This window comes from Natator depressus, chromosome 3, assembly GCF_965152275.1.
Source record: "Natator depressus isolate rNatDep1 chromosome 3, rNatDep2.hap1, whole genome shotgun sequence".
In the NCBI taxonomy this organism is placed as follows: Eukaryota; Metazoa; Chordata; order Testudines; family Cheloniidae; genus Natator; species Natator depressus.
The window spans coordinates 57,743,026-57,762,229 of record NC_134236.1 but is presented as its reverse complement, the minus strand read 5'-3'; the positions used below and the strand labels follow the sequence as shown (position 1 = coordinate 57,762,229).

The following is a 19,204-nucleotide window of genomic DNA, read 5'->3' as shown; positions in this document are numbered from 1 at the left end:
AAATTTAATGGCATGTGCTATACAGGAGGTCAGACTAGATGATCCAATGGTCCCTTCTGGCCTTAAACTATGAATTTATGATGCCCGTTCCTGTTGCTTCTATCTCATTCCCAAACATGTCCTGGGATTCAAGACTCAGCTCAGACTGGGCGCAGAAGCACCAAACACTGGTTCTCTAGCTCCAATTTTCTGTCGTCTTGCTCTGTGTGCTCGTTGCTGTCCATCTGACTCACAACCCTGCCCAGAGCCTTTAAACTGTCCAGTGTAAAATCAGGGCCCATGTTTGTGGCACTGCTAATGAAGAAATCCATCTCATCGTAGTGCGGACAGGTCTTTGGTAAAATACCAGACTGGAATTTATGGTCCCTAGCCTTCCAGAAAAGCATTTTAATCCCTTTGATTTTCTTCTTAGAGTGCACTCCTATTTGTCGGATTCCCTGTATAGACAGTGTATGTGAAATCTCATCGTACAGCCTGGCACTTTGGTTCTTGTTCCCAAAATCATGGGCCCTGCTAACATCACACTAGAGATCCACCAGTACCCTGGTGTCATCCTCCAGCTGGCTGGCAGCATGCAGAGGTGATGCCTTCGTTGGGACCATCTTCAAAAAATGGACTTCTCTACTGGTATGGATGAGCGCAACTGCTGGTACTGGAAGTCACATGGAGATGAGAGGAAGTGGGGGAGGACTGCTGAGCAGGCCTATAGGCAGTGATAGCGGACTTCCAGTTAGGAAGCAGGGAATAGGTAGATTGCAAGAAAAGGACATGGGGATGAGAGTAGAGTAACCAGATACCCTGATATTATCAGGACTGGCCTGATATTGGGGGCTTTGTCTTATATATACAACTACACCTTCTCCCCTCCCCAGCAAAAAAAAGTGTCCTGATTTTTCACACTTGCTATCTGGTCACCCTAGCTGGGAGTCCTAAGGGATTGGAGATCCAGCCAGCAGCCTTCAATTTTTATGCTGAGGTAGGAGCCTGCATCCACACTACATATAGGACAAGTTAGTAGCTTTTGAGAGAAACTCACTTGAGGTCTGCTCTACACCACGCCCACCCCAACCCCTTCTGTGTCGCTACCACACATGGGGTATGTCTATGCTGAACCTGTCATTCCCAACTCAGGTAGATGTACAGGGCCTAGCTTTGATTGAGCACCATAAAAACGGAAGTGTAGCTGTGATGGTGGGGGTATGACCTAGCTGCCCCAGTAGTACCTAGGATCTTGGACGGAGCCACCGCCTGTGCCACTAGCACAGCTGGAAATTACACCTGTAGCTGCAGTGTAGAGGGAGACTAGAGCTCTACCTCGTGCTAACCGGCTAGTGCCGGCGAGCCCATGAGGGAGCCTGAGCGAGACCCTGCCCCCTGTGTCTCATTCATGCAGGAGCAGGGGGAGGGAAGGGGCGTGCTCGAGCGCTTGCTGTGGAAATCCCGAAGCCTCCAGCTCCTCCCTGTGTGTGTCTCTAGGCTGGGGACCGGCTGAGGCGCAGGCAGCCCGGGCTGCCGCCTTTGCCTTGCTCCCGCTCTCCTCCTCCCTGGGCTCCCCGCCTGCGGCCTCCCCGCACTGACATGCCCCAGCAGCAGCAGCTGCAGCCCTAGCCCGCCTGCGGCCCCTTCCCCCGGCTCTCTGCGTCCTCCCGGAGGAGGCGAAGGCGCTCGGCTCGGGGGCTGTCATCGCGCCTCCCCGATGGGCAGCCTGCTGAGCGGGGTCAGCGTCAAGGAGCCCGCCACGGTGGAGGACTGCGACTCCACCTGGGAGACGGACTCCGAGCCCGAGCCGCAGGACCCAGGCGGGGACCAGCAGCAGGCGGCGGTCGGCGGGGAAGAGCCGGCCCCGGAGCCGCCGGCCCCTCTCCCTGCCGCAAGCGGCCGGCCCGAGGAGATCCAGCAGGAAGGGGAAGAGGTGGAGGGGGGCCGAGAAGAAGCAGCAGCAGTCCCCGGCCCTGAGCAGGTACCCCGGCACCGTCAACTTCTGCAGGCTAGCTAGGAGCCAGACAGAGCCCCCCGGCAGCCCGGCGGGTGTTTTCTTACCGCCCCCAGCCAGGGCTGTGGGAGGTCTCCACGGTCATGGGTGTCCCATGAATGCAGCAGGCTTGGGGCGCTGGGGATTTGCTCTGCTTTCTCGGTACCCTTCCGCACGTCGTGTTGTCGGCGTAAATTGGGGCTGGATCTTTGCCTTGGAATGAAGCAGCACAAATGGGGGTGGGGGGCTGCGTGGCACCCCCGGGCTGGGGGAGGCAGACCCCGCTTGGGTACTTTGCTGCTTTCCGTGTGTGTGCCGCCTGCTGCCGCCTGGGTGCTTGTTTTCCTCCTGGTGACGTGTGCTCTGTATCAGGCTGAAAAAGGAGGAAGTGTGTTGGGCTGTGGGGATTTTAAAAAAAATTTTTTTTTTTATTTCCCCTACCGCAGTTTGTTTCACAGCTCATTTCTACTGGCCTTCAGGGCTGTTTGAGACCAAGATTGTTTTGATATCCTCTTAGTAATCTAATGCTATGGTTACCAACCATGGGGAATGTGTGTGTGGACAGAGCAAAGGACTGGAAGCCAGGAACTCAGGAGATCTAATCTTGGCTCTGATATTGACACCTTTGTGTGGCCTAGGGCAAGTCTCTTGATTTCACCTCTCTGTGAAGACTTAATCTCTCTTGAGAGGGAAAGTTAGTTAATATTTGTAAAGTCCTTTGAGATGAAACATGCTAAGTATAATAATTATAGTATTACTTTTGGTACTTTCTGGCACCTATGACTGGAATTTTATGCTCCCCTTTCAATGATGATCCTCAGTGCAAGGTCACATTGCTTTGCTACCTATTTCCCATTCATCTGTAAGTGACCCGCAGTGGCAGCTTTGCTGCTCTCTCATGATTGCACCTGTCTTGGTTAGTCTCTAAGGTGCCACAAGTACTCTTTTTCTTTTTGCGAATACAGACTAACACGGCTGTTACTCTGAAACCTGTCTGAGGTTTGGAACAGCTCAGGGTCCACAAATTGTGCACAAAAGGATAGAAAGTGATGTGCACTGTTGGTATAACCAAGGTATTATGCTCCTGAACCTATGACAGGCTGAGTGACTTTAGTGGGATTTGAAAGTGCTCAGCATGTTACCAGAGATTGGGCTCAGTATCTGCTAAACTAGTACAGTTGCTGAAAAGGTTGAAAATTGTTAGTGTAGTAGAGCAGCTTTCAGGCTCAGCAGCAGTGGCTTATTAAGAGATACAAGACTAGTATACTGATGTCGTCTTGATGTCTCTGAGGCTTCCATATTTTTTTTTCTATACTAAGATTTTATCTATAGTAGGAAACTTTTCCTTAAAATTACCACCATTGCTAGCATCTGTAGTGTTCTACAGAGTAGCGACAGTGGGAGCCCTTGTGTAGATTGGGTTCCAGCAAGGATAGCCAATAGGCGGACCAGGGGCCAGATCCGGACCGCCAGAGGTTTTTGAATGGACCCCAACATCTATTTATTTACTTATTATTATCATTGTTATTTTATTATTATTATTTTCTCCAGAATCTGGACCTTGACTAGATCTTGCCCAAGAAATTTGGACCTTGCCAAAAATTAATGGACTATGCCTGGGTGCCAGTGTATCAGCAGCTGCCAATATTTTAGTTGCCAAAACATGTATACCGATTCTGAGCAGGGCTAGCTGCTAGATGCTATGTATAGCATCATTCCTACCACTGTTACCCCCCCAAGAGTAGCAGAACCGGTGGCAGCAATGGTGGGAAATTTTAGAGGGGGGGAAAAAAGGCTAATGTAAATAAAGCCTAAAGGCCCAGTTTGACCCTTAATTACTCATGTGCAACTCCAATGGACATTAATAGGAGATGTACTTGCACTCCCTGTAACTGAGGGTAGAAGCAGTGCCTAGGCATCTAAACTGAAAATTGTCTTATGTTTGAGTGACTGAGATGAATAATTACAATTAAAGATGGTACTAGGAAAACTAACAACATAAGATCAATCCAAATGCAAATATATTGCACAACAAGTTGCAAGTGTCTTATGGTAAGCATTCTTACACTTGGATGTCGAAAACAAGTCAATTTGTTTTCAGATTTACTATAGTAGCAGATATTTGTAAGCCATAAAGTAAGATAACTAACCCTTGGAATGCGCTTACAATTCCAATCAGAAAGCCTGCGCTAAGTCTTTGCTGATTATGTGAAGATTATTTTTTAAACTTTGAAACACCAACATTAAATTTGTTTCTAAACTGACCCCCCCCAGTTGAAGGGGTTGAGGGATATGTATAAGTATTGAGTAGTACACAACGTAGATTTGTGACTTCTCACTGGACCGGATATCGAGAGTTTTAGTACTGAGTCCTACATTTTAGGAACATAGGATCAAATCCTGACCCAGTTAAGTCAATGGCAAAACAGCCATTGACTTCAGTGGCATCAGAACTTCATCAATGGGGTCAAGCTTTTTCTTAGCTTTATAGAAGTGTTTACTTTTTGAGGTATATGTAAATGAAATAAGAACTAGAATTTTAAAATTTACTGTCATTCTGCTTCATGTATCATGGTGGAGCAGCTAATGCCTGGTATTTAATTATCAAAGGGTATTTCCTGTTCAAGTAAGCATGTTTTATCTTTAGTTGGAGTCACAGCCAGTCTGTCATCAAAGACAGTTTGTCATCAAAGCAATGTATTAATGGCAAGGAGTTTGGGGTACAGTGGATGGAGGATATCCTGTGTAATAACACAGGAGTAAGCCTGGCTGTGTCCGTACTACCACAAATAAGGTGTAAAGGAGTGTTTGATTCCCCCCCCAGCCACTGCAAGTTTGTGTATTGATTCCTGTAGGGGAGTTTTATTTCTGCATCTTAAAACAAATCGCAGTATCTCTGATTACAATATTGTAGAAAACAAAATAATGTGAAAAATAAAGTGCATAACAGAATTAGTAAGTCTCCGTATATGGGTGCTTTTAGCTGGGTTTTTGTAAAATGTATACAGCTTGATCCAGCACCTGCTGAAGCCAATGGGAGTCTTTCCACTGACTTCAGTGGGCTCTGAATCAGGCCCATAGATTCCAAAATGGTTGGGATCTACTACAAGCTTTCATAAATGCTTTTTTTTTTTTCCAAGAACAATTTTGCTTTAGGGGTTTAATGATGCTTTTCACTGGAACGTAAACTTATGTTCTTATGATAAATGCAGGGGGGGGAGTAGCTCCCTTTTATGGACACACAGCCAGCCAGTTAGCTATAAAATCCCTCTTGGTGGCTGCTTGCTATACCTGTAAATGGTTAAAAAGTCCCCCAAGTAAAGAAAAGTGAGTGGGCACCTGACCAAAAGAGCCAATGGGAAGGCTAGAACTTTTTAAAATTGGGAAAAAAGCTTTCCCTTTGTGTTCTGTGGTGGTTCTCTGGAGAGAGGGGAACAGAGAAAGGCAGGGCTATGACTATGCTGTAAAAAACCTTTTGCCAGGTATGGAAATAATCAAATTATAGCTAGAACTACCCAAATATGTAAGTAGATTAGGAATGTATAGAAAGACGTGATTAGGGTTATTTCTTTTATTTTCTGTAAGGCTTGTGGACTCCTCTGTGCTAACCCCAGATACTTTTGTTTGCTTATAACCTTTAAGCTGAACCCCCAAGAAAGCTATTTTGGGTGCTTCATTTTTGGAAGTGCTCTTTTAAAATCTAGCAAAAGCCTAAGTTCCAGATGTATTTTCTTTCTTTTTGTTTTTAATAAAATTTACCTTTTTAAGAACAGGATTGGATTTTTGGTACCCTAAGAGGTTTGTGCATATGTTGTTTAATTACCTGGTGGCAACAGCTGATTTCCTTTGGTTTCTTTCTTAGCTCTGCGGGGCGGGGGTGAAAGGGCTTGAGGGTACCCCACAGGGAGGAATTCCCAAGTGCTCCTTCCTGGATCCAAAAGGGGTTTGCATTTGGGTGGGGCAGCGTTTACCAAGCCAAGGTTAGAGAAAAGCTGTAACCTGGAGTGGCAAGTATCAATTTTTTTAATCCTTGCAGGCCGCCGCCTTCTGCACTCAAAGTGCCAGAGTGTGGACTCAGCCTTGACAGATCTAAACACTAGTTTCCTGAATCATATAAAATAGTTTGACAGTGCTACAAATATTCTTGTTTGCCATTCAACAGTTTTCTTCCACAGGATGCAGTGGTAGCTTTGGGTATGCTTTCATGGTAAGATATGACCCAGATTTATGAATAGTCTGATTTCACTAACATAAAGGTATAGTTATGCTTCACTTTCATGTTCAGCCACTTCTTATTTTGTCTTGATAAGCGTTTGCGCTTTTAAAATAATTTCTAGATAAGTTTTACATTCAGTAAATAAATCACTGACCAACCTATTGGTCCAAATTCAAGAAATTACAGAATTTATAAATGGATCTACCATGTGTGCTAGGCCTGCTTTTGTTCATATGTTAAAGTAAAGTTGTTATGTTAAAAATATCCTTCCTGTCACACACACATTGTTTGATAAAAGCTTAAGTAAATTTATGCAACTGTACATCTATGTATTCAGAATTCTTGAAGCCCATTCTGAAAAATAATTATTTTAAAATGTGTCAAACCATAATAATACAAATCAGTGTTCAGCTTGGCTGTAGGTGGATGTTAACTACTCTTTAAATGTTTCAGAATGATGATACAACTGAACTGACAACGAAACCAAAGAGGAGCTTTTATGCAGCAAGAGACTTGTACAAGTATCGACACCAGTATCCAGTAAGGGCATTATGTGGTTTAAAAACACTCTTTAAATAAAGAACAATAACCAACAAAACTCATTAAAACAGGCCTTATCTTTCCCTATTAAGTATGAGACAATGAAAAGAGTAGGATTTCTGATGGAATAGCCAAAAGTAAATGCCAGAGGGAGGAGACTGGACCTGATGTGCCATTGTTCCCTCCCAAACCTATAAAACTCCTTCATGCCTGAGGAGCTTACTGTCTAAGGTCCTGATCATGCAAACTCTTATGCACATGCTTAATTTTAAGCAAGTGAGTAGTCCCAGTGACTTAATATTTTTAGAGGCCTACCTTCTTGGTTCTAAAATCTTTTAAAAGAGCTGAATGCTAGCATACTTCCACTGTTGATAGTTTTATTGCAGACTAATAATGCTTTGTTTCTTTCTTTTCAGCAGAACTTTAAAGATCTCCGGTATCAAAATGACTTGTGCAATCTCCGATTTTATAAGAATAAAATTCCCTTTAAACCTGATGGTGAGTAATCTGACAGTAGTAGTAACAAAAACAATGTGCAATAACATAAAAGTGAACTGATAATTACAGTACTAAGGACTAGGTTTGTGTAATACTTATGTCACAAAAATGTCCACACAGTGCCTTTTTTAATTGACTTTTCCTGTAGTGTAATGTTAATATACTGAGAACACTGCAATATACACCATTCCTTAAAGGCGGCTGTATAACACAGAAATTATTTATTACATTAGTCCCTGTTCTACAGGGGAACATTTCAGTCATGGCTGGAAATTCTAAGCAATGCATTCCCAATGCAGTCATGGGACTCTAACCGCACCTTTCATGAATACCAATGGCAGTTGCTTATGTTACGAACTGCACATCAAGCTGCAGTGATATCCTTAACATAGAAATAAGATATTCCATTAAGAATAGGTTAAGGGCCGCATTATTACTGTTACAGTGATGATGCAGTAGGGCTGGAGGAAGTGTATCTTGTAAAAATCAGTACTGGAGACATTATACCTGAGAGAGCCAGATGCAGGCTCAATGCCTCCAGTGGTCCGGGGGTAAGAAGTGTCACCAGCAGCACTTGTTACACCTTTAGAAATGGTTAAGAAGGTGCTTTTTCCAGCACAGCCCTGTGGACACTTGCTTATGCATGGGAATTATTAATATCTGTATTACTGTAGCACGTAGGAACCCTAGTCATTGACCATTATCCTATTGTGCTAAGTTCTGTACAAGCAAAGAACAAAAAGACAGTTCCTGCTCTAGAGAGCTGGTGATCTAAGTATAAAACAAGAGACAGAAGGAAACAGGTCTAGAATCGAGAAGTAGATCTGTGAGTTGTCAGCATAGAGATGGTAGTTGAATTTATGACTGTGGATGAGATTACCTAGAGATAAAATGTATAGTAAGAAGAGATAGGGGGACCAAGGACAGAGCTCTGTGGTACCTCCACAGGAAGTTGGAGGAGGAATGAGGGGGATCCTCTGCTGGGCATGCTGAAGGAGTGATTGGAGAGGTAGGAAGAGAACCAGGAGAGGACAGAATCACAGAAGCCAAGGGAAGGCAAGATTTCAATAAGAAAAGCATGGAGGACGATGTCAAAGATGGCTGACAGATCAAGGGGGATGAGGATAAAGTGCTTGTTCTGAGCTTTGGCAAGGAAGTGTCCCAAAGAGAGAATAAGAAGGATCTCCCACTCAAGTGTGACTCCACATAATTTTGGGTGGTGTTCATAGGGAGTGCAAGCAGCCGCTCTATGGGGCCAACTGCTCTAGAGCATAGTGGGAAAGGAGCTCCCTGCTTACCACAACACTGGCTCTGAGGTAGCCATAGTTTGGTGCTAAAAGCTATAGATTTAGGATGTGATTTTTTTTTTCTGAGTCACTCAGAATAGGCCTTCCTCTGATCCCCTGGAATTTGGTGGCAGTGCTGCCAATCTCTTGAATCATTGTGAATAACATCATTTTGACTGGTATTGGAGCCAGCATGGTAATGATGTGAGGCGCTCCTGGTGAATTCTAGCCCTGCCCAAGGGGAAAAAAAACCCTTTTACTGGCTACCTTCCCCACTGCCCCATGTCCTGCAGAAGAGCATCCAACCAGGGCTGCTTCAGAAGGCAGGTCTAGCTCTCCCCTCAGGAGTCAGTGGTGGTTTTGGGTAGGGGAGTGATGCCATTCTCACAGGAGGGGAGTGTGACATATCAGTCACACCCTGGCAATCCAGATCAGTGGGGGGAGGGCTGTGTCACCCTTGCCCTGCAACATGTGGTGCCTTGCAATGCCTTACTGTTGTAGCTCCCAGCTTGGACCTCTTACAAACAGCTTGCCAGCATGAAGGTCACTCACAGATGTGTTTCTGTAACTGCAGCCTGTCAGTCACATCCTGGCTCTCACCAGCCTTGGTTATTCCGCAAGGTGACACCAACACATTCCCAGTTCCAGATTTCTCTCTAGAAATGTATGTTTTCTACTGCTCAGCCCTCTTCTGGACAGTCCAAATATATGTTATTCCTTTAAGGAAATAATATACAACTTGCCACTTTAAATGGAGTTACACAGACACTTCTTAAACACAATTAGATAAAACAAGTTTAATAAAGATAAAGAGAGAGATTTTAATTGAGAATAAGCATAGGAAATACAGTCAGAAATAGTTACAAAAATAAAGATAAAATACTTTCTAATGCTAAACTTAACAAACTATATTAGATTTAAGCAAAATTTCTCACCACATGCTTCCAGGACTCTCCCCCAGAATCCAACAGCTGCTTCTTTTGTCTTCTCAAATCCAAAGAGTGAGATGGACAGGGGGAGAAAGGAGAGGAGACTCTTAAGGTGTTTTTCACCTGTGTATGCTCACGTGCAGGTTTCCTTTTGTTTCCTCCCTTCCCCCTTTCTACTTGATGACTCTGTTTATTACTTAAATGCAAATTAAGGCAAACACACACTCTTTGTTCAAGACAGGCTTGTTTGGCCAGTTTGATGCTTCATGAGTTTTGAACACGCACTTTTAACATCATATAGAAAGAAGTTTACAGTTTCACACACAATGCTGCTATACACATTTTACCATATTACTGATCAGCAAGTTGAGTTTTCAGATGATATCTCACAAGTCATACTTTGTACAAAGATTATTACAATAATGTGTAGGGTGTGAATTTAGGGGTGCATTCCATTACAGGGAGAAGGTAGTGAGCAGAAAGATCCTAGCAGCTCAAGGCGGCTCTGCTCCCTCCTTCCTGATGCCCTTTTGTGAAAAATGGGTCAGTCTGCTCTCTGCATCCCCTCCATGCCAGGCCTGGGCAGGGACAGTGGGGTGAAGAGCCTCTGGAGCTTTCTTCCTTTTCCTCCGATCCTGGGAAGGAGGAGACGGGCACTTAGCAGATGGGTAAAGAACCCTTGGAGATGTAAGAGCAGATAAGGGAGGCTGGAGGAGCAAAGTTGATGTGGGCACAGGGGCACAGATGTGGGAAGTTGATGTGGGAACAGATGTGTTTGTATTTAATTTGTTGCTGGGCTGGGAGACGGGCAGATGTGGGCTGAGGCAGGCAGACACACAAATAATTAATTAGAACTTTGGCTTGGGGAGAAGCTGGAAGGAAGTTCCGCACCATCAGGTAGCCATGTAGAGACCCTGCAGTGGGGGCCAAAATCAGCGTGCCATATACATTTGGGAGAGTGGGCAACACTGTGACACGAGAGAATCTTTTTTCTTAAATCTCATGTTTGTTTTTTAGTTTTTCTCATGGTTTTTGAACTTTGGGGGTTGGCAATATTTCAGTGATAAAACTGCCATTAAGTTCAACCAGAGAAGAGTTAGCACAGAGCGCTTTTGAAAATCCCACTATATAATTAGAATGTAAGGCTTTGGGCGCGGGGGGTGTCATCAGTGTGTCCTGTGCTTTGTCCAGCAACTAGCACAAAGGGGTGCTAATGTGTGACTGGAGCTCTGAGGTGCTGCACGGTATGAATGATTAATAATAATTCATAAATTCCATTTGTTTGGTCCCCTACTGTTGGTTTCTGTTTGTGTTCGCCAGTTGGACCCAAATGCATTAATGTGTTGAGACTAATACAAGTGGAAATTATCCTGGAGTGTTGTAGATTTTTCCAGCGTGACTTGAGAAACTCCATTTAAATTCTTGGCAGTGCTAGTAGCATCAGGAGTTTCAGGCACAATTAATTGAAACAAATTCCCAGATCCTAATGCACCTGGCAGCCGGAGAGATTCTTGAATCAATGACTTCCTTGCAGTATTCAGGACATATGCTACTAGACTAGGATCTCATATATGCAGAGTTGCGTTAATGTAGTGACTATAGATTTCACTCTGAATATCATCAGAGTAAATAGCTTGTTTTAAATGTGATAAAAAATCTACTCCATTGAGTAAACAATGATCAATATACTTTACACAGGTTATAGTGCCATATCCTCAGCTGGTATAAATCCGCATCTATTGAAATCAATGGAGCTATGCCAATTTACGCCAGCTGAATAGCTGGTCTGTATTAATTAGCATCTGTGTATGGACAATGCTAATTATCCTCTTCTTTAATTTAATGGCATGTCTTTAGCACAAAGCACAATATAGGGCTAAAACATTTGTGATACATTTGAAAGATATTTTTTATCACTACCTAATAATTTCCTGAATTTGTTTATACAGGAGTTTACATTGAAGAAGTCCTGAATAAATGGAAGGGAGACTATGAAAAATTGGAACATAATCACACTTATATACAGTGGTTGGTTACTTATTAGCTATTTTTATTTTAAAGCATTGATTTGATTAAAAGTGTTATTTTGTCCACCATAAACTAAAACCATTTTTTTTTTAAAACAGGCTTTTTCCACTTCGAGAACAAGGTTTGAATTTCTATGCTAAAGAATTAACTACATATGAAATAGAGGTAATATAAATTGAGTTTACTGTCAACTCTCAGATTAATATTGAAGTAGGACTGTTTGTTATTGTATCAGGTTGTTGTGTACAATGCAAAAGAATTTGGTTTAGAGCCATTTAGGTTTTTAGATTAACTTCTTGTTTTATTAGGAATTCAAGAAAACAAAAGAAGCAATTAGAAGATTCCTGTTGGCTTATAAAATGATGTTGGAGTTTTTTGGAATAAAACTAATTGATAAAACAGGAAATGTAGCTCGAGCTGCTAATTGTCAAGAAAGATTTCAACATTTGAATGAGTAAGTAATGGAATGCATTAGATGCCATGTAAATTGCCTTAGAATTTTTATCCTTTGTTTTCTAGAGAAAAGCAGGACATATTTTCAAAAGAATGCCAGGAAAGTGGGAAAGACAAAAAGCAAGAATCAATGATTGTTTTGTGTCTGGATGTGTGTATCTCTTCCACACATTCTTGTGACTATGCTCCTTACCTACTGTCAATCTAACCAACAGGCATGAATTCACTGAACATAATACTTTCAAGTACTATTGAATAAGAACACAACTCCATATTAGTTTGTCTAACACGCTGCTGTACAAATTTTTCAGCTATTCCCAAAATGATGCTTCTAGCCTATTAACAAATATTGGATTATCTAAGTATTCACTTTTCTTTACTTTTAAAAGGAGGAGCAAATTCTCCACACTTTTTTAATAGGCTTGAAAAAGAGAAGGCTTCCCTCCTCGCCTAAAAATTAAATGCTTTATCTCGACTGTAACACTACCTGAATAGTTTTAACGTACACTGGACCAAATTTTGACCTGACTCTCACCCTGTGTAATCCCATTTCCTTCACAGGGATTATCTGGGAGATAAGTCGAAGTTGAATTTGGCTAACATTTATCTCTCAGGGTTTTTTTTAAGTTTGATACGACTTTTTTAATACCACTGAGCTTGAAATTGAAGTTTGTTTTCTTGCAACATTTTCTCCTGACATTATGGGTGCACACTGCTTTCTTAGGTTAGAGTTGCTTATGAATAAATCTGGTCAAATAATTACCTTTTCTGAAAAAAATCAAGTACTTTATTTATCCAGTAGCTTATCTGAGTCATCTCATTGACCTTAGTAGACTTTGAATCAGGCCCTAAATAAGTCAGGGCTGCACAAGAGCCAAGGTCTCAATCACTGCGTATTTTACAAGATCAATTCAGGTGTTCCAGTGCTAGCTAGCCAAACAGTTTTAAGTCAATGTATTGCTAAAATAAACAAATAGTAGTGATTAGATTCCGTACTTGCAGCTCTTCGTCCAAGAGTCTCTCTCTCGGCATTTTACAAACATTAGTTATCACTCCCAACTGTCCTGTGAGGAAGGTACTATTAAGTAGTAGTATCTGCATGTTACAGATGGAGAAAATAAAGCACAGAAAGATTAAATGACATGTCCATGACATGTACACAATGGCAAACCAGATAATGGAATCCAAGACTTCTGGCTCTAGTCCTATAACCACTAGCCTATACTCAATCTCTCACGTCAGCAGAATTTATTTTTAAGCATTTCTTGTCCCTATTATTTTTATCTAATTTCAGTGAATCTTTTCTTGCAGGTCCCAACACAACTATTTAAGAATCACTCGCATTCTGAAAAGTCTTGGTGAGCTTGGATATGAGAGTTTCAAATCTCCTCTTGTAAAATTTATTCTCCATGAAGCTCTTGTGGAAGACACAATTCCCAACATTAAGCAAAGTGCTTTGGAATATTTTGTATACACCATTAGAGACAGAAGAGAAAGGAGAAAGCTCCTGCGATTTGCCCAGCAACATTACACACCTTCAGAGCATTTCATCTGGGGACCACCAAGAAAACAGAAGTTGGAGGGAAACAAAACAGGTAAAAAGCCAACATCCCCAGTTTCTTCTCACAACAGTTACATTTCTAAACATAAGAAGTGGAGAGATTCCAAGAATACATCCATAACTGGTAGCTCAAGTAGCAAAACAGCTGAAGAAAAAAAGGTAGAACTCTCAAGACATGGAGAAGAAAATGAACAGTTTGGAACAGAAACTAACTGTGAAGCTGCTAGGCAGAGCAACAGTGAAAAGAACAGTGATACTGAAAGTCAAAATTCCAAATCAGAGGAAGTTCTCAATTTGTCAGACAAAAAGGAAAACATTCCTCATTCCAAAAAAGATACGGGAAAAGATGGCGAAAATCTGAGCCAAGATTGTGGAAATCCAACAGTTATAGAGAGAGAGCCATGTGACAGTGAGAACTGTTCAAATAATGTATCGGCAGACGTGCAAGACAACCTCGGTAAGGATAAACCTCCAGTGGAATCCACCATAAAGAACAAAGATGAGATAAAATCATGAGTCCAAATTTAAAACTAGTTATGTTTCAAACTGAATGAAACAAATTATTCATTGTTCTTTCATTTTGGATGATATTCACATCTAGTGTAATATAGGGAAGATCATGGGACCAGGCTGGATATGAGAGCATCAGATTAAGCTTCTTAGGGGTTGATTTTTTTTTTAACTCAGTTTATAGGGCACAATCCAAAATGTGTATATGCCATTTAAAATATGTATATGCTAATTTGAAACAACTATATAGGATTAAATTCCATACATTCCCCTTTTCAGCTAGGTTACAGTCCACATAGAAAGGAATGCCATTCATTTCTGATCTCACGTTGTTCATCTATTTTTTAAAAAATTAGAATATTAGAATTTTGGTGTGTTAAGATTTTCAGGAAAAGACTGCAATATTGATTGCCTTTTTCAAGATGATTCTGTAAATTACTTTTAAGGGCCCAGGCCTTTCACTTTGTTTGAAGTCAGTGGAAGTCCTGCATGATATCCAAGGGCAGAATTAGGTACAAAGGCTTTAATCTTAAATGAGCATTTTTGGCTGAGACTTTCTGACCTGGATATCCAAATGTTCCATTTTGTGAAGCATCATTCTAAATTAAGTGGAAGTGTAACTCATGATTAAACTGTACAAAAGCTTAATATATACAGTCCTTGTCACAGTTGCAGGGTGAGCTGTGCTTTAGATCTCTTTAAATGTCCTTCCAGTGTGTCCCTCTGGTGACAGGTTTTGCTTCTCCCATCTACTGTATAAAAAAGAAAATAAATCTGGTTCTGAATTTTCAGTTGTTGGGCTCAGGATTGTTGGGATGTAAATCCAAAAAGTTTATAGTTGCAGAAATATATTCTGTCATTGTGACACTACTTGCACATGCAATAATGGCTATCCATCCATATGTAGGCACCTAAAATAAAAATGGCCTGATTTTTACAGAAAGTGCTGAGAACCTGAGAATTATCTCTGAAAAGACAGTAAAAATTTAGGTGGTTAAATACAGATTTAACTGCCTAATTATAAGCACCTAAGATTGAGCATTTTAGTCAGGTCTCATAAAGATGAAATGCAATGAGATATTAATTTCCCACAAAGTGTCATGCTACAGAAAAACTAATATCTTTGTGCCTAATAGCACTCCTGGGTTCCATAACTTTTGTTTTGTAACTTCACCAATAGAACAATTCCTACATGGGCACTTCAACATTTAACTAATAAATGCCATTATATGTAAAATATTATGGTATGTCATAATTTTCCTGAAGGAAGGTGGTAAAAGTAAATATTATAATGGTGGTGTACATAGTACATCTTAGGCAGAGGAAAACTCCTTTTTTCAATTTTTGTAAAAATTCCAATTGTTTCATGCTGTGACAATAGACCACTATTTATAAGGATGTTTTTGTCTCAAAGAAGCATTTTAATATCTAGCTTTAGTCTATGTATATGCTGTGGAAGAACACCAAAATTTGTCCCCCTATTTTGGAAGCAGTTAAAGAATAATTGAGCTCAAGCCCAATACTGTAATGTGGAGCCCCCTTAAAATCAGTGGGGATTCAAGTGGATGCAGGGGTCCACTTGCATGCATCTGCATCGTATTGAAAGATCAGGGCCTTAGGGCTTGCCTATACAGAGAGTTAAGATATGTCTACACTACAGAATTATGTTGACCTAAGTTACATCAATTGTACAGCCACCTCAGTAATTAAATTGCTTTTGCACATCCACACTATGCTCCTTGTGTCGGCGGTGTGCATCCTCGCCTGGAGAACTTGCACTGATTTAACTGTCAGAGTGGGGTATTGTGGGACAGCTTCTGAAAGGCAGCAACAGTCGATGTAAGCAACACAGTGTCTGCACTGAAACTGCATGGACATAACTACATCAACCTAAGCACTACACCTCTTGCGGAGGTGGAGTTGTTAAGTCGGCATAGTGTGCAAGTTACAGCGATGGGTGTAATATTTTAGTATAGACACTTACAGTTAGGTCAATGTAGAGCTGTCTTGCATCAATCTAATTCTGTAGTGTAGACCGGGGTGTAAATCTGCTGCGTGTTAAGTTGCCATGTGGACCCTGCTGCCATTCACTAGAAGTTCCATAGTGCGCTTGACTTCAGCTGTTTCAAATATGTGCTTTACATTCACACCCTGGCTTGCCATGCATTAAGTCTCTGTGGGCATAAGCCCATAGTCTGTAAAAGCACCTGCAGGACTAAACGGCAATTCATGTTGAAATTATTGAAAATGATTGTGTATTCATAAATGTAAGCAGTTAGTTATTCACCAGTTATTTCAAAATCCAAGGATGTACAAAACAAACCATAAAATTTACAGGTTATTTTTAACTTACTTTAGTCTTAAATGCTTGGGACTTTTGTGTGTGCTTAGTACAGTAACTTGCTTCTGCCCAGTATTTAAGGGGAGTTTGATCAATTCATATATAGATTAAAGCGTCTTTCCCATTTAGGGGTCTATTTTCTATTAAATAGATATGTATAACTCCAAATAATGTAACTAGGAATTATATGCATACATAGACAGGGTGGGAATTTGATTTATACCATAGTATTTTATTCAAATATCAAATGAAGGGGCATACTAGTGTGTAACTTGACAAACTTTCTACTGGGTACGCATGCGCAAGTGTAGTAGTTTATTTGACAAGTTCTGCAGATATGCTTCTCTTTGTATCTGAAATTGAAGTTATAGCTCACCTCCCCACCATACGGAACCTAATCCTGCCTCAATACATGGAAACCCTTTGACACAGAACCTATAAAAACTACTACCCATTAAACAGAAATGCAGCAATAAATGTGCATGTCTGGGAGCAAAACAGTGTCGATATTTCTGGTAATTAACAAACTTATCCTCAAGGTTGCTGAGTACTTGCAACTCCTCATTGAAGCCACTGAGGGTTAGGCTTGCTCAGTTCCTCTCAGGATCAGACTCTAAGATTCCAAGGAACCTATGTACTAGGTGTTTGTATAATATTAATTTATATTTCATGTTACCGAGATATAATCCTGCTTGAATTATTATTCTAGGGTAATTCTAATAATGTACAGTTGCATATACCTGTACCATATATAGAAAGTTTACGTCTGTGGTATAATTTTGATGGATGATCCAATAAGATAAGTCAAATGAGGTATAATAGAGTTAAATGGAAAACAAGTCTTGTTTCTTTTTAAATAAAGTTTATTTATATCTGCTTAACTAAATTATTTTGTGCACCTTTTTTTCTGTTGAGACTGAGGGTTGTGCTGGTAGTGATCCATGCAATGGGGCTTGGGGGTTTGTTTGTTTGTTTGTTTTTTTTAAGCTGCACGTAAATTTACATTATAGCATGCATACATTTATAAACGTGGCTAGAGGAAATGCTGGTTTGCCTCTAAAAGACTGATCACATGCTTACAGCCGTGTTTTCTGTGTGTGCAACATACCAACTTTAACTTTAATTTGGGGGAAAAGTGAAAACAGAAAAAATTTGCTTTTTTAATGAATTTTACCTAAAACCATTTTACACTGATTTTTAAAAAATGCAATAGCATCTCTTAATCAAAACTTGATAAAACTTGACAATATTGCCATTTAGAAGCTACAAAAATCCTTTATTCTCATTACAATGGAAATGATTTTTTTCCCCACTGGAAAATGAATAATAAATTATAGTAAGATTTAATGGACTAGACTTTTTTCTGTTCAAGTGAAAAACATAATTTTATTGTGCATGTTTGTCAGAAGTATGAAAAATATAATTTTGAATTTCATTGACAACTGCTATGTTTACCTGGTTTACATTAGGAAAGCAGCAATCTGCCAGTAGCTTTCCCCATTAAATAAATGGAAAGCAATTTGTGGGTTATACACTTTGACCTATGATATCATTTACTAACTCAGAACCTGCCACTGTACTCTAACAAATACATTAAAAGAATATAGTGGGTAAAGTGAATGTTAGTCACCTTAACTTCAGTGTACAACAACCTTGATAAATTGTAATGAAAACTTGCCTGCCCAGTACAAATGTATTCGTTTGTCCTTATCATGATGATGACAGTAAGGATATTTTACTTGTCAGCCAAAAAAGGATGACTTGCCTCTGGTGAATAAATAATTACAGAACTGTTTCAAAATACAGTGTTTAGTGAGTGAAGTATTAAAAATAAAATTCCATCTTCAGAACAAAATTCATAATTTTATTTGTGTAATGGTGTAAAAGTAATTACTCAAAGGCAAAGTCTAATCCTAGCACAAAGCCCAAAGAGGTAAGATTTATGTTAGCAGAGAATAGTAGTGGTGGCACTATGGGACTGTTTAAACCAATGTCAGATCTCTCTTAGGTCAAAAATTAGGGGTCGGAAGTGGGTGTAGAGTTGTGACAATGTAGAAGGCAAAGATACAATCCTGAGCATGTGACAAGCGTAGTCCCCAATTTAGGTAATAGTGGTGACTGTCCTAGTACATATCTACCCTTGCTATTGCAGCTGCACAGAAGTAACTATTTTACCCAATCTAGCTGCTGAATGCTGGATGTTGAGGTTCAAGAATGGGCCAACAAGGCCCATTAATAGCCACCTCACTCTGCCCCCATACTACCCCATCCTCTTCTTATGTATAATGGTACAATTTGAGAAGAGGAATCGGGTCAGGAGAGTGTGCATATGGAGAGGATTTTGTGCAGGATGCAGATTGACAGGTTCACTGTGCCTCTTTGTGTACCTAACAAGATGCTCAAAACCCCTTCTCTCCCCCTTTTGAACCATGAAAACCAGTGCCCAATCTGCCCGTTAATTTGTGATAATGTATCACTACTTTATGATGGATGTGCTGCAAAATGAGGGTGGCTTAGCTACTAACATCTAACTAAATACAACAGTGCAGTGTAATTTTGAACTCTCTCTCTGTGATCAGTCTCTCTTGGGCACCACATTATCCTACAAACCATTTTTTCTCACATCACATGTTACTTGTACAACTCAAATCCTAAGTATCAAAGACCATGGGAAAGATACAACATACTCTTTTAAAAAAAAACCTGCTTTATCCTTGATACGTCTGATGAAAATAAGTTCTAACCTGATGCGGTCTGAAAAATGTAATTCAAAATCATATGGAAATCAATTAAATTAAGACCCCTGTGGTTTAACATTTATAATTGCTTCCACATTTGTTTTAGAAAGCATAAAGGTGTTTGCTGTAAAT

The 19,204-nt window shown here is 40.6% G+C and overlaps 1 protein-coding gene across 2 annotated transcripts; it reads left to right on the top strand.

The window, feature by feature from the left end:
- Positions 1-1,497: 1,497 nt before the first annotated feature.
- OGFRL1 (opioid growth factor receptor like 1) lies at positions 1,498-17,556 on the top strand. Of its 2 annotated transcripts, none has more exons than XM_074947933.1 (7): positions 1,498-1,960; positions 6,642-6,728; positions 7,148-7,226; positions 11,391-11,469; positions 11,568-11,634; positions 11,778-11,923; positions 13,234-17,556. In XM_074947933.1, the coding sequence occupies exons 1-7, from the start codon at positions 1,697-1,699 to the stop codon at positions 13,997-13,999; spliced, it is 1,488 nt and encodes a 495-aa protein (XP_074804034.1). In that variant the 5' UTR covers positions 1,498-1,696; the 3' UTR covers positions 14,000-17,556. The 2 variants fall into 2 exon arrangements, with proteins under 2 accessions (XP_074804034.1, XP_074804033.1); XM_074947932.1 differs by having other exon boundaries at positions 7,145-7,226.
- Positions 17,557-19,204: the final 1,648 nt, after the last annotated feature.

Coding starts and splice junctions, on each gene's coding strand:
- OGFRL1 (XM_074947932.1), top strand. CDS start 1,697: ATGGGCAGCCTGCTGAGCGGGGTCAGCGTCAAGGAGCCCGCCACGGTG. Junction 11,470..11,567: donor AATCACACTTATATACAGTG/GTTGGTTACTTA, acceptor TTTTTAAAACAG/GCTTTTTCCACTTCGAGAAC. Junction 11,635..11,777: donor TAACTACATATGAAATAGAG/GTAATATAAATT, acceptor TTGTTTTATTAG/GAATTCAAGAAAACAAAAGA.